Source organism: Jaculus jaculus, chromosome 7 (genome assembly GCF_020740685.1).
Source record: "Jaculus jaculus isolate mJacJac1 chromosome 7, mJacJac1.mat.Y.cur, whole genome shotgun sequence".
Classification (NCBI taxonomy): Eukaryota; Metazoa; Chordata; class Mammalia; order Rodentia; family Dipodidae; genus Jaculus; species Jaculus jaculus.
Window position 1 is genome coordinate 154,431,866 of NC_059108.1, and position 24,417 is coordinate 154,456,282.

Here is a 24,417-nt window from a genome sequence, read left to right on the forward strand (position 1 = left end):
GCTGTGTATCCTGATAGAGGGTTTGTGAGGAGTCCAGGAGAGCCCTTGAACCCAAGACCCTTAGTTTGTGTCTGTTTTTAATCAAAGAAAACAGAGAAAAATAATTATTACATTATTTATTTAGCTAAGTACAAAATCAAGAGAAGAAAAATAGATACTCCCACGTGGTCTGAGAGCCCTTGTGGTGGGCCTGGAAGAAACATAAAAAGAGAGAGGAAAGAAAAGAAAGTACAAAGAGTTTCTGTTGTGGGGAGAGTAGCAGAGGTTATAAAGAGCCCATGTGGGAGTAAGAGGGAGATGCACCAAAACCTGGAGGTTCAAAGTGATGAAGGGACAGCTAAGAGAGCCTGCTCTCCCCTCGTAAATGTATTTATAGCCTTATGGTGGTGGGTTCTACCTTTTGGCTCAGGTGCCAGAGAAAAATAGCTGATTGGTCTCAGGCTAGGGGCTATCTCAGAAGAGGCCCGCCATGATGCCAAGTTCTGGGGGCTGAACTTAACCAATCACAATGTTAGGATAGATTTAAATCTTAGCAAAGACCATCCTCCCAGGAGGGGCCCAGGTTGTTTGTGGAAAAACTGATCTCCTTTAGGCAAGAAGACATAAGGAGTCAGATCATCCTTTGGTCTCTAGCAAAGTGGACACTGCAAGGGTAGGCTCAGAGGCATTCCTGCTTCTTACCTTCAGGGGCCCAGTCACCCTAAACTGCCTGAAGCAAATATATGTCACTCCCTGTCAGCCCAGCATGGCCTAGAACTTGTGATCCTCTGTCCTCCTGCCTCAGTTTCCTTAGTGTGGGTTATAGGCATGTACCACCAGGCCTGGGTGTGAGTTTTCTCTGTAGGTGTCGAGGCAGACAACTAACATATAGCAAAGAAAGCATTTGTTCTCATCCTGTGTTCTATTTCTAAATATAAAGATCTTGAGAAATAAATGTTCCAAGTCAGTGGATGGCGGCGAGGCTGACGTGGATGCTGTTGTGGATGATGATGATGTTTTCCCGCCATATGTGCTAAGGCCTGATGATGGGGGCCCACGAGTCACAATCAACACAGCAATTGGACATGTCAATCGGTAAGGGATCAGACCTGTGTGGGGACCTGTCAGTATTGCAAAATTTAAGTTTAAACCTATATTGTACTGCCTGTCCCCACGGGATAGGTAAAAGCTTAACTTCAGAGAACACTGGCAGACATTACTTGGTGAAACATGTCACCACCAATAGGAGTAAGGGCACAAGTTTTGACAGTGAGACAGGATGAGAGTACAGGCACACTTCAGGAAAAGTCTCACGCAAGTTCATATTGAGAGGCGGCTATGACGGGACTGGCTCTCAGTTGTCAAAAGATAGGAGATGTGGCAGCACAGTGCCACCTGTGGTCCTGGCCTGGTGCTTTGGCTGCGAGGGACCTTCTTGCTACTTGAATGAATGGTCTCTAGGTAAAGAGTATATGAGAAGTCTCTAGTACTTTAGTGACATTTCAAAGTCTGACATTGCTTCAACATAAAGAAAATCTTGTTTTACACCTGAGTATTATCTTGATAAACAAACCAGATCTGTGTTCTGCTTTGCTGAGTTCTTAGGAGAGTTTCTAGCTCAGGAAAGGGTAAATTATAACTTACTCAAAGACAAAAAAAATGTATGATCTCACTTCATTGATGGTAGCAGTCACCATTAAGATTTGTAGTACAAAACAAAATGTTCCAAAGTTTAGGGAAAGAATGAGATAGTGATCCAGTGAAAGAAGCATGTCTTCATCATGGGAGCCTGCTTGCTGTCCAGGGCTGTTTGCCAGGAAAGAGTATATGCTCATCATAAGTGACAGGAGCCAGTCCTTCCCTGACTTCCATTACAATGACATTTGAAGATCGAGCGCTGTTCGGTGGGGTTTTCTCATGAGTACACCCAGCCTGTACACTTGATGCAATATTCTCAGCCCTCTTTCTGTGAGCATCTGTGTTCTTACCCTGCTTGCTGGTGACTCAGTTGATCACTGAGTAAGGCGCTATGCTAACAGGTCACCTTGTGTTTACTCTCTGTGGAGAGACCTGGGATTCTCTGCAACCTGCTCCTCTGTCTAGGTCCAGTGGTTACCTGAAGACAGCTGAATGGTAGTTTTTTAGGTTCTGTTATTCCTTATCAGCTGGCATCCTATTTTAAGGAGCCCTTTCTTCTTAATTTATTTATTCTCAGTGAATTATGGAACCTGTTTTATTTAATGTGTTGGCTGTTTTGTCATTGCATATTTCAATGTTAAAATTGTCTCAGATTTGGCCCTTCAGGCTGTCTTTTACACCTCTTTAACATGCTGCCAGTGTTTTTGGACATGCCCTTGTTTTGTAGCAGAAGATATTTTAGGCTCCCCTGGAATGTTCTCCCTGTCTGGACCTTTATTTTGGCCATTTTCCATGGGTCTTGTTCCTGTTAATTAATCAGCTTCTGCTGCTGGTTTATTCACACTGGGAGTTCTGTTGCCACGCAATAGACCTAGAAAGTTTGCTTATTTATTTGTATCTCTTTGTTTGTCTTCACAGACACATTTGCATATAGATTTCTTCATTTGACTACCTTTTGCTACCTCCATTTTCAATATGACATTAGAACGTTTATTCTAGCTACCCTGTCTTCTTTGTAATTCCTCCTCTATAGTGAGAAGTTCAGGTCCACTGTGACGAAGTCATCGCTTACATGCCTGCAGTCCCTGTGTTCGGTTGGTCTCCTTGTTTGTGAGCTCACCTATCTGCATACTCCCCTGCAAGGTGCCGTCCCTTCCAGCACCCTTCTTCATGGGGCCTCAGTTCCTTGCCCTTCTGGGACTAATCCTAGTCCATCCTTCCTGATGCCTTCTTCCTCCGTGTCATGATGGTTGCTGGCAGGTGGCAGTGAGGAAGCAGACAAGACAGTATGTTCTCTTCCTGGATTCAGAGCAGTGCTGTGTGTGCTGTGCAGGATTGCAGCCCCACACCATACCCAGGGGCCTTAGAAATTCAAGGTTCAGTTTAAACCTAAATATTATTAAAATTGTAGCTTTCTAATTGCACACCTCATTTTAAAGCGCTTAGTTCTGTCCTGTTGGAAGTTACTGGCGGTGAAGAACGTGCTCCGCGTGCAGGGACCAATCCAGTATAGGCAAGGCTGGGAACGTGAGGTCACATTTTTCTATCGGCTTCTCAGTCTTAGATTCAACTTCAGAATTTCTTTTTCTTCACAGATACTGTGCTCGATTACCAAGTGATCCATTTACTCATCTGGCTCCCAAATGTAGAACCCGAGAGTTGCCTGATGGTACATTTTATTCAACTCTTTATCTTCCGATTAACTCACCTCTGCGAGCCTCCATTGTTGTAAGTTAGAAAAAGAAATGGCTGTGCATTTTAAAGTGTGTCATTAAGGAATTTTTGTCTTAGCCTTTTAAAGACATTCAGGCTATAAATTTGTTTTAAAATCTACTCTGAAAACTTGGGTGGGTTGTAAGTCTCATAATGAACTGTCTGTGCAGGTTTGGGAGGAGTGTAGAGGTGACATTCCTAGAACTTGAGTAGATGACGGTTGAGGTCACACTAAGTCATCTCACTGTGTCTTTGATGCTCATAGTGATACAGGGCTCCTTAGACGGATCCCAGTTGCTTGCTATAGTTCATATCTCTCTCTATAACTCTTGTCCTTTGGCCCACACCATATATGTTCTGAGATGAGTAAGTTCTGTTCTCCATGAAAAGCTGTTAATGTGTTTTATTTATAGGTGTGTTCCACTTTTGTTGCATGTTTGTTGACTAGTGAAAAGAATATACTTTAAAATATTACTGAAATGTAAATTTATCAAAATTCTAAAATCTTTGTTATAAATTAGTTTCTTTTTAAATATTTTTTGTTTTTATTTATTTATTTGAGAGCAACAGACAGAGAGAGAAAGAGGCAGAGAATGGGTGCGCCAGGGCTTCCAGCCACTGCAAACGAACTCCAGACGTGTGCGCCCCCTTATGCATCTGGCTAACGTGGGTCCTGGGGAATCAAGCCTCGAACCAGGGTCCTTAGGCTTCACAGGCAAGCGCTTAACCGCTAAGCCATCTCTCCAGCCCATAAATTAGTTTCTTTACTGAGCAAGATACTTGAAGATGGGTATTTCATATTTCAAGACTGGGGCTGTAGTTCAGTGGTAGAACCCTTGCCTCATGTGCATGATGTCCTCGATCTGGCTCCATCCCAACACTGCAGGGCAGGTTGGAGAGAGAGAGAGAATGGAGGGATAGATACATTAGACTTGAGAACTTCTTGTGGGAAATTTAAAAAATAGCTTTATTTTGGTATCATAGACAGTTGATATGCTAGTGACAATATAGCTGCAGACATATGCAACAGAAAGTTGTTTATTTATTTATTTTTATTTTCAGGGCCCACCAATGGGCTGTGTACGATTGGCAGAAAGAGTTGTAGCTCTCATTTGCTGTGAAAAACTGCACAAAATTGGTAAGTAAACATGCTTGAAAAATACATGTAAATGAAAATAAATGACAAACATTGTAAAATAAAAACATGTTGGGGACTTTACAGGTTTCTAGGAGTTTGTAGAGGGATAAGCTTGCTGATTTTGGTCTACTTTGGGGGATTTAAACATGAATTTTCTATATCTTAAAGATCCCACAGTGCTGTGAGAGTTCTTTACTGTCCACAGCTTAGCTGCAAACAACTGCTAATTTATCTGCTTCTGTTGCTGGCCCTTTTTAAATACAGAAAGGTGTCTGGTAACGGTTGGACCATGAGCCTTAAACATTTATGTTTAGTGTGCTAGCCTCTCAGGTTGGTCTATACTGTGTAGAAAAAAAATCTATAAAATAAAAACAAACCAAACTTTAGTTTCCAAAGTCTGTGCGCTGTCATCCTGCTGAGATGTGCTGTCTTTGAGTCTTAGGGGTACACTCTTGCTCATACTTAATACATGAGTATCAAAGGGATTTGCCTGCAGTGTCACATGCTTTTACCTTGACATCCTTAAAGGCAAAGATGTTCTAGATTATTTGCTAATGAGGCAAAATCTTGTTTGTTTCTGTTAAATGTCTTAGGCGAGCTGGATGAGCATTTAATGCCCGTTGGGAAAGAGACTGTTAAATATGAAGAGGAGCTTGACTTACATGATGAAGAGGAGACCAGTGTTCCAGGAAGACCAGGGTCCACAAAGCGAAGGCAGTGCTACCTGAAAGCAGTTAGTATTGGTTAGAACTCAGTCAAGACTTGCCTTTCTGATTCTGTTTCCTGCCTCACCACATCCTACGTTCCTCTGCTTGGTTGTTTGTCCAGATCCGGGTAATTAGGCCCAGACTATGGGTCTCAGTTCATTTCTCTAATTCACACCTTCACTCAGCACCATTTTGACTTAACTTTAAATGTTGGTAGGTTTCACTGTTTTTTCTTTTGAAAAGGATTCTTTGACTTACCATCTATCACATTCTGCTCAGAATGGGTTTATTTCAATAAGAAACATTCTTTGTTTCTTTCATTTCGTGGTGTGACTCTAGCTTTGTTCACCATTGGTGCTAAGACAAAACGGTGCGTATGGTGAGCAGGCAAGAGAAAAGCTGCGCTCACATGTTGAGCTGGCATGTGGGAGGGGGAGCACGGGAAGCTGCCAGGAGTTATGACATGGTGCTGAGTCAAAATAGGTTCTCTCAGTGGAATGGATCTGGCCTGACCTGTGGCATCTTAGCAATAGTTACACATTGACATCTCTAAATCTGATTTCTATGTATACTTAGACTTGGCTGAAGTATTTAACCTGGAAAAATACCGGTAACATTTTCAACTCTTAAGGATCCCAGACAAAAGCAAACTTTTGCTGTGCACTTGTATTTTGCCCAAAGATAAGATTCTTGTTTCGTACTTAAAATCTTTACAGTTTTTACAGTGAAAATATGTACCCAGCTAAAGATTTTCACAATGTAAAATCATTTTATTCTTCCAGAAACCATTAATGTTGCCCACTTTTGTGAGATGCTTCTAGTTCCCTTTTCCTATTGAGCCAGTTTTGGTATAAATGCCACTGAGGCATTCTGAGAAGCACACTGCCTGCCTGCTGGCGAAGAGCGCATCATGCACTTGGAGCTGCTGCTCCGAGCTCTCTCTCAGCTGATGTGGTGATGTGCCCCTGAGTCCCACAACTGAGCTTATGTGTAGGGTTGATTAAAACTGAAAGCTCAGAAAGAGTGTGAAGATAATTGAATTATGGCTGAGTTCACATAATGAAAGCTGTTCAAAGTGATATTCCCACTGCTGTAACTGAGGATAGAAATAGATCCATTCTCTTTCTCACTCGTTCTTTCTCTCTCACTTTCTCACATATATCACAGTCTATGTTGTGTGACTTCCATCTGTACTGAAAAAAAAATAGAATTGTTGCCTTATATACCATTGGTGCTGAGGCAGTTTGGTGAAAAAAAAAAATGTTCTCTTAAGAATATGTTTATGGGAGCTGGAGAGATGGCTTAGTGGTTAAGTGCTTGCCTGTGAAGCCTAAGGACCCCGGTTTGAGGCTCGTTTCCCCAGGTCCCACGTTAGCCAGATGCACAAGGGGGTGCACGCGTCTGGAGTTCGTTTGCAGAGGCTGGAAGCTCTGGCGCGCCCATTCTCTCTCTCTCCCTCTGCCTGTCTTTCTCTCTGTGTCTGTCGCTCTCAAATTAATAAATAAATAAAAAACTTTAAAAAAAAAAGAATATGTTTATGGCCGGGCAGGCATGGTGGCGCACACCTTTAATCCCAGCACTTGGGAGGCAAAGGTAGGAGGATCACCGTGAGTTTGAGGAAACCCTGAGACTACATAGTGAATTCCAGGTCAGCCTGAGCTAGAGTGAGACCCTACCCAGGGGGGAAATAAAAAGGATATGTTTATAGAATTTATAGAAAAGAGTTTAAGAAATTACACAGTATACCAGAATGTAAATAAAGGTTATCTTCGAGTGATAGTGTTATTTGTGATATTAACAATTTGTTTGTCTTTATTTTCTGATACTATTCAGGGAGCAAATAAAAGCCACAAAGTTTTTTACTCAAAAGAAATAAATCAAATACACAGTGTTTTTACAGAGATCTGTTTTATGTAACTTTGATATTAGATAAAGCCATCATGAACATTAGAATGTAGGTAAACCTGAGCTAGTGTGAAGCCCAGGCCTGACAATATATGCTCTCTTAGCAAAGCTACATCCTCTGAGTATTTTCTTAGCTTTTTTCCATCAGCTTTTAGTACAGCCAGAAATAAATTTCTTTTCTCACCAATGTCTAGAATAGAGGTGCTATACTTAGTGTGATGCCTGATTTTTCTTTCCAACTCTAGATTCCAGAGTGCTTGAGGGATAGTTATCCCAAGCCTGATCAGCCCTGTTACCTATATGTAATTGGAATGGTCTTAACTACCCCACTCCCTGATGAACTCAACTTCAGGAGGCGGAAGCTGTACCCTCCTGAAGATACGACACGATGCTTTGGAATACTGACAGCCAAACCCATACCTCAGGTAGACTCTTCCTTATGACTGTTGATGTTGATAGTTAAGGGTTAAGGGGTGTCTTACGTTCTGATAGGAAGTATGTTTTCTTCTGAAGTGGATTGACTGAGTAGTGCTTTCCCTTTGTTTTTTGCTAAGATTCCACACTTTCCTGTATATACGCGCTCTGGAGAAGTGACAATATCCATTGAGTTGAAGAAATCTGGTTTCACATTGTCTCTCCAAATGCTTGACTTGATTACAAGACTTCACCAGTATATATTCTCACACATTCTTCGGCTTGAAAAGCCTGCACTAGAATTTAAACCTACAGATGCTGATTCAGCATACTGTGTTCTACCTCTTAATGTTGGTAAGAAGGATCCTGATTTTAAAGTGTTTGTTTATACTAGCTAAAAAGTGAGAGTTTTGCTTGTAATTAGCTAATTGTATACACTGTAAAAGTCTCTTACCTCAGTTACTATACACACATGTTAGTGCATATGTTAACTAAGAGTCTTGCCTATATTGTAGTTTAATAAGCTAAAGAGTCTTTTCCTTCCTTAAGTTCATGACTCCAGCACTTTGGACATTGACTTTAAATTCATGGAAGATATTGAAAAATCTGAAGCTCGCATAGGTATTCCCAGTACAAAGTATTCAAAAGAAACACCTTTTGTTTTTAAGTTAGAAGATTACCAGGATGCAGTTATCATTCCAAGGTAGGTATTAAAATGGGAGGGAAAATGGTGGTAACACCTGGTTGCAAAAGATGCTGTTGTTTATACCTGCGGGTGAGTGGCTTTGACTGCTGCACTGAGAGTGTGGAAAGGAGACACAGTTGCCTTCCTAGTATACTGTACTTGACTCAGAGCAAACCCAACCACTGCAGGTGAAGGGACTTTTGCTCTGTGAAAAGTGACAATTGCTTTAAAAAAATCTAAATAATCCTTATAGTCTTTTTGATCTCCATAGTCATTGGCGGCATCGTCTTTTTTTTTTTTTCTTTTTGAGGCAGGTCTCCCTCTAGCTCAGGCTGGAATTCACAACATAGTCTCAGGCTGGCCTCGAACTCACGGTGATCCTCCTACCTCTGCCTCCTCCCAAGTGCTGGGATTAAAGGTGTGTGCCACCATGTCTGGCTCTTCCATAGTCTTCTTTATTTCATCACAAATACAGGTCTGTATCTTAAAATTTCTACAAAGCATATTGTAGTTATACCCTGAAAAATAATAAATTTTTTAGTACTTTGTTTCTTATTTTGAAAAAATTAGGGAATGAAGTTTTGAGGCAATAAAATTAAATATAAGGAACTGTCAAAGAGTTAGGATGCTGGTTTGAGTCCTCCCCACTTGAATGTCATATTTTAAAATATTGTCACTGGAGTATCACTGTCAAGATAATGCAATGATATAATTTATATTGCAAATGTCCCATTTAGCTTTAGTAATTTACAGTTGATTTTTCTATGTTGATAGTGAAAGTTTTCTGTCTTATTTGTATTGATGAAAATAGGTATGAGAAGAAACCACTAGCTTTCCTTTCTTATAAAAGTAAAGACAGGGCTGGAGAGATGGCTTAGTGGTTAAAGCGCTTGCCTGCAAAGCCAAAGGACCTAGGTTTGACTCCCCAGGACGCACATAAGCCACATGCACAAGGGGGTGCACGTATCTGGAGTTTGTTTGCAGTGGCTGGAGGTCCTGGCATACCCATTCTCTCTCTGTACCTGCCTATTTCTGTATATCTCTCTCAAATAAATAAATAAAAATAAAATATTTTTTAAAAGTAAAGGTATTTAGAACAGAACAATAAAGTACAGAAAAATGCAGAGGCAGTTTTACTTGATAAAATACATAGTATTTATTTTCATACTCTTGAAATTTTATTGATGTTATTTATATTTAACCTTTTGAATATCAGAATTTGCATTTCCATATTAAGACAGATATACTTTAAGAATAGTTAATTTACATGAAAAGGTGACTTGATTTTCTTTCTTCTTTATTCCTTCCTTCCTTTTTCTTTCTAATAGATACCGCAATTTTGATCAGCCTCATCGATTTTATGTAGCTGATGTGTATACAGATCTTACTCCACTCAGTAAATTTCCTTCTCCTGAGTATGAAACATTTGCAGAATATTATAAAACAAAGTATAACCTTGACCTGACCAATCTCAACCAGCCATTGCTGGATGTGGATCACACATCTTCCAGGTAAGAGCTGTAGAAGTGGCACTTAGATCACACTTGAGGCTTCCTTTCTGGTGGTCAAGGCCACATGAGGAAGTCACTGTGCTTTGGCCCTTGTGTGGAGTCTGAAGTAAGGGGAGCCTTTGCCCAAGACTTGCCCACAGAGGGAAGACTGCTCTATGAGCTGTATCTGATTCACAGGCATGTCAGAGTGGGAACCAAGCTGCTGTAACAGTAGACTTATTTGTGTACTTGATAACATTGTCTTGAATTTTTCATAGATTGAATCTTCTGACCCCTCGACATTTGAATCAGAAGGGGAAAGCTCTTCCTTTAAGCAGTGCTGAGAAGAGGAAAGCCAAGTGGGAAAGTCTGCAAAATAAGCAGGTAAACTTCAGACTCTAAAGATGTTTTTGATACAGATTATCAAGGTAACATTTGGGGGAAGTCACCAAATGTATGAACTTCCTTTAAATGATCTCTTTAGGAAATGTTAAGGGTTTTGCTTTTGTCCTTGGCCCATGATATATTTATGTGATAAAATAAATCATTCTCATATGTTTAGGCTAAAACCCATTTGGGCTTAAAGAAGTATTTTTTTTATTTTTGAAATTTGATTTTACTAACATTACTGATTTTCACCTTTATCCAATAAAATTGGCTTTTAGCCAGGTGTGGTGGCGCATGCCTTTAATCCCAGCACTGGGGAGGTAGAGGCAAGAGGGTCGCTGTGAGTTCAAGGCCACCCTGAGACTGCCAAGTGAATTCCAGGTCAGCTTGGGCTAGTGTGACACCCTACCTTGAAAAACCAAAAAAAATGGCTTTTCATTTTTTAAAAAATTCTTTTTGTGTGTGTACCTCTTATGTTTATCCTCCTCCTGTTTTCCTTACTGGAAGATACTGGTTCCAGAACTCTGTGCTATACACCCAATCCCTGCGTCACTGTGGAGGAAAGCAGTCTGTCTCCCTAGCATACTATATCGCCTTCACTGCCTTTTGACTGCGGAGGAGCTACGAGCCCAGACGGCCAGTGACGCCGGTGTGGGAGTCAGATCACTTCCTGCTGATTTTAGGTATGCCTGTGCTGTTGGCCAGAAAGTACGTGAACAAAAAGATCAGTTTGCAACAAAACAGAATTAAGTTAGAGTTGTATTTTTCTGTAGTTCCTAAAAGATCAAAAGGAAAATGTGCAGTGTTAATGTTGAAATGAGCATGAAAACAGACTGCTTCTTTAAGTACCAGTTATGTATTAGGAAGCAGTTATTGTCTTTATTATTTTCTTCTTGTTAGTAAAGCCTATGTATTCCAGTGAAAATCTTGCTCAGTAATTCAAATTAATTTTGATTATTCAGCAGACAGACCAGATGTTTCTAGGGATTGAAAGAACTTTAAATGTTAATAATCAGCTGGGCATGGTGATGCACACCTTTGATCCCAGCACTCAGGAGGCAGAGGTAGAAGGATCAATGTGAGTTTAAGGCTAGCCTGGGACTACAAAGTGAATTCCATGTTAGCCTGGGCTAGAGTGAGACCCTGCCTTGAAAAACCTTTAATAGCCAGGAGTGGTGGCTCACACCTTTAATCCCAGCATTCAGGAGGCAGAGAAAAGAGGATCACCATGAGTTCGAGGCCACCCTGAGACTACCAAGTGAATTCCAGGTCAGCCTGGATTAGAGTGAGACCCTACCTCCAAAAACAAAAACAAAACAAAATACCCTTTCAATAGTGTAAAACACTAGTTTAAATGTTCAAAGTTATATTAACTTGTTTAATTCCAAGAACCATCCTGTGGTAGGTGTTGGCCACATTTTCTTGCACAGAAGCTGAGGCACAGAGAGTGCATGGAAGTTGCTCCTCTGATTAAGCAGAGGATCCGGGTTTCCACCCATGAAGTCTGCGGCTTCAGGTTCAGACCACCTCCACGTTCGATGATGTTCTCAGTCTGCCACGCTGTGTGCTCTGGGGCTTAGGGTAGAGTGGTAAACTGTGTTCTGCATTATAATTGGCCTTGTTTAGAATTCCAGTTTATGTTTACTTCTAGCGTGGATACTTATTTCTGTGCTGAACCAGAGGACTTTTAGATTCAAAGTGCTGTTGCTCTGAGCCTGTTCTTTTAAAGGTTCTCATGAAAAGTTATTAAAAAAAAATGTCTTTGCAGATACCCTAACTTAGACTTCGGGTGGAAAAAATCTATTGACAGCAAGTCTTTCATCTCAGTTTCTAACTCCTCTTTGGCTGACAATGATAATTACTGTAAACACAGCACAATTGTAGTCCCTGAAAATGCTGCACATGAAGGTGCTAATAGACCCTCCTTAGAGAATCATGACCAAATGTCTGTGAACTGCAGAGTGTTATCCAGCGAACCTTCAGGGGAGCTCCAAATGGACGTGTCAATGGATCTTAAAGTAATGAATGGTCTCTCTGACAATAAGCATCTTGCTAATGGCAGTTACAACTTAGCTAACAGAGACTTTTGCCAAGGAAATCAGCTGAATTGCTACAAGCAGGAAATACCTGTACAACCAACTACCTCATATCCCATTCAGAATTTATATAATTATGAGAACCAGCCCAAGCCCAGCGATGAATGTACTCTCCTGAGTAATAAATACCTTGATGGAATTGCTAACAAACCTACCTCAGTTGGAAGTCCCACGGTGTCCACCAGGCCTGGTACGACAGAAGCTGTCCGAGCACTCCAGGACGGGAAGGGCTCTCAGCAGAGTCCTGCCAGCGGACGCTCCTCAAGGACTCTCGGCCCCAACCCTGGGCTGATTCTTCAGGCTTTGACTCTGTCAAATGCTAGTGATGGGTTTAACCTGGAGCGGCTTGAAATGCTTGGTGACTCCTTTTTAAAGCATGCCATCACCACATACCTGTTTTGCACTTACCCCGATGCCCATGAGGGCCGCCTTTCATATATGAGAAGCAAAAAGGTAAGATGTGATTTCTATTGTGACTGAGCTCTTGATTCTTCAGTGTGTCTGATCCATGGAGATTTGTCCAGCAGCCAGGTGTGGCTGTTTTGACTATTCTAGGACCAGCACAAGCCATGCGGATACTGCCTATCAAGTGACATGAGTGCTGTATTCTGATGGCACACTCAGGCTTGGGGGTTAGCTGGTCTGTATTTGCCTTATTTACTGATATAAGTTATATAAATAGGTAGGCCTTCCCAGTTTTGAGAGAGAGAAATTGGCAGTATCACCATTTAAGGAGCTGAGACCTTGGCAGCTAAGCCCTTGGATGATAGACTGAGTCTTGGTGAGTGCACAGAGCTCAGTTCCCTCCCAGTGGAGAGTGGTGTCGTAGCCCCAGGGAAGGGTGAATTCTTATACCTAGAGTGGAAGAAGCTGGAGCAGAGCTTCCTTGACCAAGGGTTCAGCTAGTTGCTAATAACCCAGCACTAAGAAGGAAGGGAATGTCTCTTTTGAGTCATAGGAGGTGCTAATAGTAGAGGTGAGTTTACAGTGCAAAACAAAACAAATGATCTAGGATGTGGTAACTGTCAGTGAAAAAAATGACTGGCTGTGGGGGTAGTGAGGTAGCTGAGGAAACATCTGAAAATTCGGGGCTAACTGTAGCAAAGGCTTTGGCTAAGGAGGTTGAACTGTGTACTGTTAGAGGAAGTTTGATCAATGGACAGCCAGTGTTAGTAAAGCAATAGTTTTAAACGACTAATCTGGTAGCAGAATGAAGTATGGGCTAAAAAGGAAACCCAAACTAAAAATAGCAGAACAAAAAAAGAGAGAGAGAGAACTGTAAGTTCTGGTAGTAAGGAAGATAAGTGATAATTTCAGCAGAAATAATAGTTTTAGCAAACAAATTGTTCACTCTGCCAGACCCTATTCCAGTCATGTTGCTTAGGACCTGGAGAGGGTTAGATAGCATTAGTCAGCTTTTCATTGCTGAGACAAAATACTTGACAAAAGTCAGTTGAAGGAAGGAAGGGTTTCTTCACCAGAGTAGAGAAGGCGTGGTGGCAAGAGCTTGAGACAGCTGGTCACATTCAACACAGTGAGGAAGTAGAGAGCCATGAATGCCGGCTCTCTCTCTTTTATACAGTCCAGGACCCCAGCCAGTGGAATGACATTGCTCACAGATATGGTGGCTCTCCCAACCTCACTTAATTCAATCTAGAAAATCCCTAACAGGGCTGGAGAGATGGCTTAGTGGTTAAGGCACTGTGAAGACCAAGGACCCAGGTTTGATTTCTCAGTATTCATATAAGCCAGATGCACAAGGTGGTACATGTATCTGGGTTTCGTTTGCAGTGGCTAGAGGCCCTGGTGCGCCCATTCTGTCTCTCTGCCTCTCATAAATAAATCAAAATAAGAAAATCACTGACATGCCAAGAAATTTGTTTCCATGATGATTCTAAATCTTATCAAGTTAACAACTAGAGATTAATTCTTGTAACTTGGAGAGAGATGTACTTTAATTATCCCCATTTATAGGTAAGGACAGCTACGGAGGAGAGGTTAACTTGCCCAAGATCACATGGAGATAAGTGGTAGAAATGGGATTAAGCCCACTCTAACTTTGGGGACTTTGCCTTCCACCATGATGCTGACCTGTTTCTGGTCTTGTTAAGTGTATTTTAAAATATGTATTTTTAATTTATTTATTTGAGACAGACACATACACAGAGAAAGAGGCAGATGGGGGGGGATGAGAGAAAGAGAATAAAAGAGAATAGGTATTCCAAGTCTTTTTGCCACTGCAGGGAACTCCAGATGCATGCCCCACTTTGTGCATCTAGCTTTATGTGGGTACTGGGGAATTGAACCTGGGCCAACATGTTTTGCAGGCAAGTGCCTTTAACTGCTGAGCCATCCCTCCAGCTGTCTTCTTATTGTTTTATTGATCATCAGCCAAGCATTACACTGAACTGTACACTCAGCACTGTCTTCTCTGAAGCCTCTGGGAGACAGTGCATATGCTGTTAGTTCTGCACATTATGAAACTGATGCCCAGAGAGTAGGGTTCACTCTTGTGAGATCATCCACTAGTCCCAGATAGTCAGGAGTGCGCCTGAGGCTGGAGAGTGCACCTCCAGTCACACTTGAGTGCCGAAGGGTGAGGACAGTGGCGGTGGTTGGAGAAAGAGCTGTGGGAAGTCAGGGCTAGGGTTTCAGGCTTCACAGCATTTGAAGTGGAAGTGTTCAGTGAAATGTTCTGGTACTTGTGGATTTAGGAGTGTGATTTGGTTTGGGAGGGTGGTCTCAGAGAGAGAGAGACAGAGACAGAGAGTTTAAGCTCTGCCATGGAGTATGATTTTGCAGGGCTGGTTGCAGGAGAAAAACAGGCTGAGACTGAAAGTGAAGTAAGAAATACCCTACTATTCAAGAAAGGCATTGTTTTACATTGCAAAAATCCACTTATCTGCTCAGTCTCGATTTCCTGCAGAAATAATTGTCCTTTCACCACCTGGTGTCAAGGTTTATTCAGCATGTTCCACTGGACAGTCCTGACCAGACTGTGGCTTGATGCTCTTGACACAGGCCTTGGGCCACCTGTTGTTACTGCCTGAGTTTTTTTTTTATTGTATTTATTCATTTTATTTGCTTATTAGAGAAAGAGGTATATAGAGAGATGGAGAATGTGTGCACCAGGGCCTCCAGCCACTGCAAACAAACTCCAAATGTATGTGCCACCTGGTGCATCTGGCTTACGTGGGTATTAGGGAATCAACCCTAGGTCCTTAGGCTTTGCAGGCAAGCACTTTAACCACTAAGCCATCTCTCTAGCCCTATCTTGAGTTTTGCCTCACCCTAATCCCTTGGTTACGATTTCCTTCTTCATCCTGTCCTGTGGTTCTTCCAGCATGAAAGGTTCCCCCCCCCGCCCCAGTCTTTGCTGCATCCATCCTCCTGGATGCTTTATTCTCACAGCACAGTAAAGGAGGGAGACTGTCCTTTATGTGCACTGACTCCATTGTAGGTGGCTGGGAAAGCTCTTTGACTCACAGTGGCCCCAGACAGAGCCATCTACCAATCTGGACACATTGCCTGGACTGCTCCTTTGCTTCCTACAGTGCCACCTGGCCAAGTGCCTCTTTCAGGTACCAGATGCTGGCTGAGTAGTTGCTGAGTTATATGGAGAAGGATTCCTGTAGTACTTCAATAACATGGTTTTAGAAATTGGAAAGAAGATTAACAGTGTTAGATCCTAGTCTCCAAGGAAAAACTAGACAGAAATGCAACCATTTGGGCAAAAGAGGGAGGTGCTAGAACCATTAAGAAATCTGCGTCTGATCTCACTGCTAGCCTGCGAACCTCCTTGGGAACTCATCAAAGCAGAAAATCAGAGGCTGCCAAGAGCCCAACACTAAGGAAGACTTATAATGTGCTCTCCAAGGCTCGGGGAACTTTGGAAAGGTGTACCCTAGGCATTGTCCCTCATCCTCAGAGATTGACTGGCACATTCATGACCCCACAGGGATTACAGCTAACCTTACTGAGGAGGACCCTCAGTGGAATGGGAGTGGAGGAGAGGGAACATATGAGTATAACCCAGTGTGAATGTGACCACTATGCAGTATGTACATACAAGAAGTTCTCAATTTAAAATGAAAAGAAGGGCTAGAGAGATGACTCCGTGGTTACGGTACTTGCCTGCAAAGCCTAATGACCTGAGTTCAGTTCCCCAGTATCCATATAAGGCAGATGCATAGAGCAGTGTGTGAGTCTAAAGTTCCTTTGCAGTGGCTGGAGGCCCTGGCATGCCCGTGCTTTCTCTTTCTGTCTGTATCTCTGTTTGCAAATAAGTATTTTTTTTTTAAAAAGCAAGTGGGCCAGAGAGTGGGCAAGAAAACTGTCATGTTGGTATGGGTAAATACCTTTTATCTATTAAAATGCTTCAATGATGTCTTAAAATGCTATCTAAATCAAAGGAATAATATTTCAGAATGTTACAATTGAATCACATTGGTGGTTTAGATTCTAGGCATATAAATTGTCAGTTGCATCTTCTTTATTCACAATGTCTTGAGTTTGGACATTTTGACATCTTCTACCCTGATAGTTTGAACTAGCAATTAAAATTTTATATCATCAGGTTGTATTTTTTAAACCTTGAAAGTTAATTGTTTCTTTTGACTCATTCTTGAGGAATTTACTTTTTTTTTTTTTTTTTGGTTTTTCAAGGTAGGGTCTTACTCCAGCCCAGGCTGACCTGGAATTCACTATGGAGTCTCAGGGTGGCCTCGAACTCACGGCAATCCTCCTACCTCTGCCTCCTGAGTGCTGGGATTAAAGGCGTGCGCCACCACGCCCGGCGGAATTTACATATTTATATACACTAGATAGTTTGGGGACTATGTTTTATATTTAGAAATATTCACAACAATATTTGAGAATTTTGCATGGTTATAAATAGAACTGAGCAGATGGCTTAGCAAGTAAAGTGTATGTCCATGCTACCGTGAGAACTTGAGCTTGAACCTTCAGCCCCTATACAAAGTGCCGGGTATGGTGGCACATGTGTAATCCCAGTCTGGAGAGGCAGACAGGAGGATCTCTGAGGCTGGTTGACTATAGTGTGTGTAGCCTAGTTGGTGTGCTCTTGGGTTCAGTTAGATTCTGTCCTAAAATAGATGGGAAGTGAGGGCGAACAACATTCAAGTCTCTGGTCTCTTCACGTACATGTGCACACAAATGTGTGCCCACACACGTCACATGCAAACATGTATACAGACACGTTACATGTACATACACATGCCAAAAATATAGTTGTAAATAGATAGCAAACTGTAGAGTCCTTATAACTGTAGCGACTGTGACAGACATTTAGCTTAGAATATGTTGATGTGCCTTGAATGATTTCCTGCTTGGTTGGTTTTGGGATAAACATCTGAATTTTTCCTATCGAAGGTCAGCAATTGTAACCTGTATCGCCTTGGCAAGAAGAAGGGACTACCCAGCCGCATGGTGGTGTCTATATTTGATCCCCCTGTGAATTGGCTTCCTCCTGGCTATGTGGTAAATCAAGACAAAACTAACACAGACAAATGGGAAAAGGATGAAATGGTAAGTTTTCCATAACTGGTGGTATTGAGCTATTGTTGAGCTAAAGTTGTTTTGTCTGTTTCCTTTCTAGTATGTGTGTACAGTAGACATTGCATATACTGAGTTCATCCTTTAACTAGACCATCCTGCAGATTTAGAAGGAGCATTAGTTTTGGTGGAGGATTATGTCTGTGTTACCTCTTTTCTTGAAAAGCATGCATTTTTCTAAGTTTCTCTTTAGAACTGTGCATTACAATGTATTCTTAGCTCTGCCAATTGAAGTGAATTCAGTGACCTATGACCACCAGGCTATGTCTGAAAGACTTTATTTCAACACCGACTAGCTTTTGCAGCTCAGGGCTTTCTCCAGACTGTATCTCTTCTTATGAGTGGGGGAGAAAAAAAAAAGATCACCATACCATATGTGAAGGTTGTAATCTTCTGTAAATAACTTCACTCTTCTGGAGACTTAAACTTGGCCTATTAGCAGCTGCTTCCCTTTGTCTAGTCTTGAAGGCCACCAGGGGGCGGCTGGAGGCCTCCGTGTCCTGGACTCTGAGAAGAGAGCCTCTTACAAATTTGGTATCTTTCACACAACTCTGCTTCTGGACTCATTCTGCATTCATGGTAGATTGGCTGCTGCTAGGTCATTTTTACTGCAGGCTGGCAGTGATAATGGCATTTCTTCCACAGGTTATATTTTCTAAATAACATCTTTTTGATCCCTTGTCTTAGGCATTTATAGGTAACATGCTATGTCAGTCTGTTCTGATAACTCAGGTACTGTTTTACTTATCGCAGAAATAGAGCTTATCTGGAAAAACACCAAGAGACTGTGTTAATGCAAGTTAGGATAGGAAATGACATTTATTAATTTAGGATCTGGAGAGCCTTAGTAGAAAATGTGATGATTTTCAGGTATAGCTTCATGCTGGGCATGGTGGCACACACCTTTAATCCCAGAATGTGGGAGGCAGAATTAGGAGGATCGCTGTGAGTTGGAGGCCATCCTGAGACTACGTAGTGAATTCCAGGTCAGCATGGGCTAGAGTGAGACCCTACCTCAAAATAACAACAAAAAACAAAAGCTGGGGGGAAGTGCCTCATTACTCTGAAACACCTTCCACTAATGTTCCCCTTTTTTGTCAGTACTACTCCCTGATGTATTTGATTCCACAAAACATTGTGGCGTAAAGGTGGTAGTAGCAAGGCAGTTGTTTTGAAGTTACAATACAGAGTTACTGTTTGCCTTAATGTTTCTTTTGACATATAAGTTGTATTTTGTGTGTGTGTGTGCATGTTTGCATGTGAGGGCAGGTGCCACAGGATTTCAGGATTGGATTTTGCCTGTCCACCTCATTTGAGGCAGCGTTTCTTTTTCTGAATTCTCATTCTACCAATTTTTGCTGGGCTCACCGTGAACTTGTGGGAAACTTTTACGTCTGTGCCTCTCATATCATCAGCACCAGTGTGTGAGGATTACAGATGTCTGGCACGTCTTTCAGCTTCTCACGTGGGGTCTAGGACTCGAACCCAGGTACTGCAGCTTGAGCAATGAGTGCTGTGTCTACTGAGCCGTCTTTCCAGCCCCTCCTTAATGTTCCTAATGGCTCAGCATGTTGTCTACATTAAAAACCTGTTCAGGCCTTCACGTAATGATTTACACATACTGAAATGGACCCTTGCATTGATTGGAAACAGTGTTTGGGCCTTTCCAAATTTTCTCCCTGCACTACTCTGGCCCCAGGTGGTATTTTGAGATGTGAATGCCTCCTAGAAGAGTGGTAGGGAACCGAGTGGAAAGGTGGCTGAAACTGCTGACCAAAGCTTTCACAACGCTACTTGCTCTCAGAGGGATCCAAGTGCTTTCGGAGCACACTTTGTACGGCAGAGCCCTACACTTCTGTGGATGAAGAGTCTGAAGACCCAGAGCCCACGATCACACTGTTTTTGATAAGAGCCAGTTCTTTGTATTTGTGTGTGTGTGCGCACTGTCATTTTTAGCTTATGGCATCACTTTATTAGGCAATAGAAAACTTGTTTCAATCTTTTAAATTATTCATCTGCATTTTAAAATTGCAATTTGGCCTATTTTGTCTTAGGAAACAAACAATAGTCAAAAACATGTTGTAGCCAGGCATGGTGGCACATGCCTTTAATCCCAGCACTCTGGAGGCAGAGGTAGGAGGATTGCTGGGAGTTCGAGGCCGCCCTGAGACTACATGCGAATTCTATGTCAGCCTGAGCTAGAGTGAGACCTTACCTCAAAAAAACAAAAAGAGGGCTGGAGAGATGGCTTAGCGGTTAAGCGCTTGCCTGTGAAGCCTAAGGACCCCGGTTCGAGGCTCGGTTCCCCAGGTCCCACGTTAGCCAGATGCACAAGGGGGCACACGCATCTGGAGTTCGTTTGCAGAGGCTGGAAGCCCTGGCATGCCCATTCTCGCTCTCTCCCTCTATCTGTCTTTCTTTCTGTGTCTGTTGCTCTCAAATAAATAAATAAAAATTTAAAAAAAAAAAAAAAAGCAAAAAGAAAAAAGAAAAAAAAAATAGCATGCCATGTTCCCGTGGACCAGTAGAGGCTTTGGCAGTAGTTTCCTCACTGCCCTTCCTTCCTTCTCAGGAGGATGTTTGTTGCTTCTAATTAATTAGCAGTCACATGGCTACCTCAAATACACGGTTTCTATCTCTTGTCAGTCAGGTTTTACGTGAAATACTTGCCTGTTTATAAGACACTTGGCAAATAGTTTAAAACTGTTTTGTCAAAAACCTCTGGAAAATTAACAATAGAAATTGAAGCATGTTCTTCCGCCTGTCGCTCCAAAATAAGGTGGTGAGTCGATGATGTGTGCGTGCTTGTGTGTGTGCTGTGTAAAAAATTTGGCATCTTTCTAGCTTAAAAAAAGTTGCGTCACTATTGAACCATAGCCATTATTAAAGCTTCCATTCACAAATAAGCTCTTGCCAAAGAAATTGGAATTAGCAAAGATTTTTTGACAGAAATGGATTGTTGTTGTTTCATGTTAGTTTAAATTTTCCTCTATTTTTGTCAGTTATGCTATAATCTGTTACCCCAGTTATCGAAGCTCAGACAGAGTGAGGAGGGATAATTTCTTAAATTTGTGCCCTGTTTCAGTACTCACTTCTTTTTTAAGAAACAATTTAGTTTCACATTGTAAAAAATGTTTTTTTAAATTTGAAATGGAAGTGGAGAAAAAGACATATCATTGCAAAACCCTATACTGTACTGTATATTTTAAAAATAATTTCGTCTATTTTTATGTTATATTCAATTGAAAGGATAATGTTTTTCCTCCATCTGGAATTTGATTTTATTAATTTGAAAGTCAGGTTGCCATGTTTTCAAACTTCGCCAGCCCCTTGGAAGGTCAGATTGACATACAAGGCTCTTGTGGTAGGTCTTTCAGAGTGAGGCTTCTAGGGTGAAGTTTTGCATGGTGGACATTAATTTTAACTTTATCCATGTTCAGAATTCTCCTACAGAGTTATTCTGGATAAAGATCATTTTATAACTTAGAAAATGACATTCAAAGAACTTGTTTTACTTTGTTTATATGATTAAATAACTTATTTTATGTTAATTGGAAACAAATGGCCATGATTTTTAAGTTGCCTTTTAGTATTTGTGGTTGTCGTTTGAAATTATCCATAACCCTTGGTTTTATTGAGTTTTAAACCCTTTTTAAAACAGCAGCTATGTCTCCCCTCCTTCCCCGTTTCAGACAAAAGACTGCATGCTGGCTAATGGCAAACTGGGCGAGGACTGTGAGGACTGTGAGGACGAGGAGGAGGACGGCCTGACCTGGAGGGCTCCCAAAGAGGAGCCCGAGTCTGAGGATGACTTCCTGGAGTACGACCAGGAACACATCCGCTTCATAGATAACGTGCTAATGGGGTCAGGAGCTTTTGTAAGGAAAATTTCTCTCTCCCCTTTTGCGACCACTGAGTCTGCATATGAGTGGAAGATGCCCCCAAAGTCCTCCTTAGGTAGCATGCCATTCTCGTCTGACCTGGACGATTTTGACTACAGCTCTTGGGATGCAATGTGCTATCTGGATCCCAGCAAAGCTGTGGAAGAGGATGACTTCGTGGTGGGCTTCTGGAATCCGTCAGAAGAAAACTGTGGCGTTGACACGGGAAAACAGTCCATTTCTTACGACTTGCACACGGAGCAGTGCATTGCTGACAAAAGCATAGCCGACTGCGTGGAGGCCCTGCTGGGCTGCTACTTAACCAGCTGCGGCGAGAGGGCTGCTCAGCTCTTCCTCTGCTCGCTGGGGCTGAAGGTGCTCCCGCTCATTAAGAGGACCGCTCGGGAAAAGGCCCCGGGCCCTGCTCGGGAGAACCTCAGCAGCCAACAAAGGAGCCTTTCAGGGGGCTGCTCCTCCGCGGCCACAGGCCCCCGCTTCTCTGCCGGGAAAGACTTGGAGTACGGCTGGTTGAAGATCCCACCGAGGTGCATGTTTGACCATCCAGATGCAGAGAGGACCCTGAATCACCTTATATCAGGGTTTGACAATTTTGAGAAGAAAATTAACTACAGATTCAAGAATAAGGCTTACCTTCTGCAGGCTTTTACACACGCCTCCTACCACTACAACACCATCACTGGTAAGGCGCCCCAGGGCCACACTCTTGTCTGTTCACTGTTGGGGCCATGATGCACTTGGTCTGTGCATGTGCAGTTGGGGGAGGAAGCCAAAGGAAACAGTTATAGTTCTCATCTTCTGGGGAGCCAGGGTGACCCTCTGTCCTCTCACAGATGTCACTTTATATGCTGCCTGGCTAGAAATGTAAGCCTTCGTAGTTTGCTGTTTCTTGTCTTAGCCTACCCAAATGCCCTCAATGCCCATCCATGGCTGCTTTTAGTTCTTGATTTATTCATATATTCTGAAGTTACTTCTGCATCTTTTTCTTGTTCTTACACAGAAAGCTCTCTTGTAGGGTCTTCTTATGTCTAATGCAGAGGATTAAAAGCAGAGGTTCCACAGGAAGGTCGTATCACTCTGCTCTGGCTTTCTCTCTGCTCTATAGTTTCTGATAGTCCAGAGTAAAAGGAGAATAAGTATCCTCTTCCAAAATTACTTTCAGCTTTTGAGCCCTAGATAAAGTTTATACATTATATTATGTATGAGAAAAACAAGACCATCAAAGTATAGTCTGTATTTTGCATAGTTAAAGGTATAGGCTAAGATAATTTACAAAATATAAAACTAAAAGGTGAATTTCTGATTCTGGATAGAACAATTGTTGTAACAGGTAAAGTCTGGTCTTTATGGAGAGGAGTGACAATGGATTCCATACATTGTTAGGTTTCAGCTACTTTGGCCCTTGCCATAGGTAATGTGAGACAGTCACTTCTCTCTCAGCCTCAGTTGTCTTAGCTGAGTGGATCCCTTTAATGACTGAGAAAAACAAGATATTGTTCAGCCTTGATGGCTTTGCAGGCTAGACAGTGACCTTTGCTTGAGGGCTGTGCTTATGTCTGCCACCTCAGGTCTTGGCTTGTTGTCAGGTTCCGTTCAAGTGTTAGTTGGAGTTTTGAAGAGGCTCTTCTTTGCGTTGTCATCTTGTGTGGCACATGTAATCCAGGAGTGTTAAGGAATTGTGCTATTCACCACAATTGTAGAATGTAGGAGAGACAGTGCCCTGATTGTGGCAGAGTGCAGTATCCTGAAGGCATGTGTGCCACGTATGACTTCGCATAGGTGCCAGCATGTTATAATCACGGTGGCTGGCATGTACAGAGCAAGGGGAGAAGGGTGCGGTAGCTGTGAGAACACCTGGGAAATGGCTTTAAGATCAACAAACAAATGAAAGTTGTTATTTGACACTTGAAGATTTTATGACCACCATTTACATGAAAGGAATTTGCTTTAAATTGCCATTCAGACTTAATGTGGAGAGGTGCTAGTAAATACATATCCAGTAATTTTCCCATTGCTGAAACCAATGCAAGTGCTCCTGAGTAGAAGTCCTAAAAGAGCCTGGGACTCAGCCCGCATGGTTGTGCAGACAGAATGCGCATCAGTCACATGGCCTGATGGTTCCGCTTTGGGCCCTTGTGCAGATTGTTACCAGCGCTTAGAATTCCTGGGAGATGCGATTTTGGACTACCTCATAACCAAGCACCTTTATGAAGACCCACGGCAGCACTCCCCAGGGGTTCTGACTGACCTGCGCTCTGCTCTGGTCAACAACACCATCTTTGCATCACTGGCTGTGAAGTATGACTACCACAAGTACTTTAAGGCTGTTTCTCCTGAGCTTTTCCACGTCATTGATGACTTTGTGCAGTTTCAGCTTGAAAAGAACGAGATGCAAGGGATGGACTCTGAGGTCAGTGCTACTTAAGACTGTATTCATTCAGTGTGGGAGTGCAGGGCAGGACCAGGGTGCCTGTAGGCATGATCTCTGGAGAGAGCTGAGAGTGACTGGCTGTGTTCAGGTAGGTCTTTGACACTTGACTTCTCACCCTATGTGGACCAAGTAGGTGGCCGTTCAGGTGAGGGGGAGCCAGGGCTTTCTGTTACTCCTGAGGGCTCATGCCACAGAAACATGATTCCTCTCTTGCCCCTAACATAGACTTTGCCTTTCTAAAAGCTCAGTGTCTTTTTGATAAAATTTTTAAAAAATTATTTTTTTTTATTTGAGAGAAATGCAGAGAGAAAGAGGCAGACAGAGAGAGTGATTGGGTGCATTAGGGCCTCCAACCACTGCA

The 24,417-nt window shown here is 42.3% G+C and overlaps 1 protein-coding gene across 5 annotated transcripts in view; it reads left to right on the plus strand.

Annotated features, from left to right (window-relative positions):
• The window catches only part of Dicer1 (dicer 1, ribonuclease III), a 75,554-nt gene that overhangs the window by 45,533 nt on the left and 5,604 nt on the right, over positions 1-24,417 (plus strand). For 4 of the 5 annotated variants that reach the window (XM_045155308.1, XM_045155307.1, XM_045155309.1 and 1 more), the window contains 14 exons: positions 920-1,074; positions 3,213-3,345; positions 4,393-4,468; positions 5,062-5,201; positions 7,326-7,505; positions 7,635-7,848; positions 8,044-8,197; positions 9,508-9,690; positions 9,948-10,053; positions 10,564-10,739; positions 11,825-12,605; positions 17,544-17,699; positions 21,419-22,307; positions 23,767-24,035. In XM_045155308.1, coding sequence (XP_045011243.1) covers positions 920-1,074; positions 3,213-3,345; positions 4,393-4,468; positions 5,062-5,201; positions 7,326-7,505; positions 7,635-7,848; positions 8,044-8,197; positions 9,508-9,690; positions 9,948-10,053; positions 10,564-10,739; positions 11,825-12,605; positions 17,544-17,699; positions 21,419-22,307; positions 23,767-24,035 — 3,612 coding nt within the window. Of the gene's footprint in view, positions 1-919; positions 1,075-3,212; positions 3,346-4,392; positions 4,469-5,061; positions 5,202-7,325; positions 7,506-7,634; positions 7,849-8,043; positions 8,198-9,507; positions 9,691-9,947; positions 10,054-10,563; positions 10,740-11,824; positions 12,606-17,543; positions 17,700-21,418; positions 22,308-23,766; positions 24,036-24,417 lie in introns of those variants that run through there. The other variant, XM_045155311.1, reaches the window with a different exon arrangement.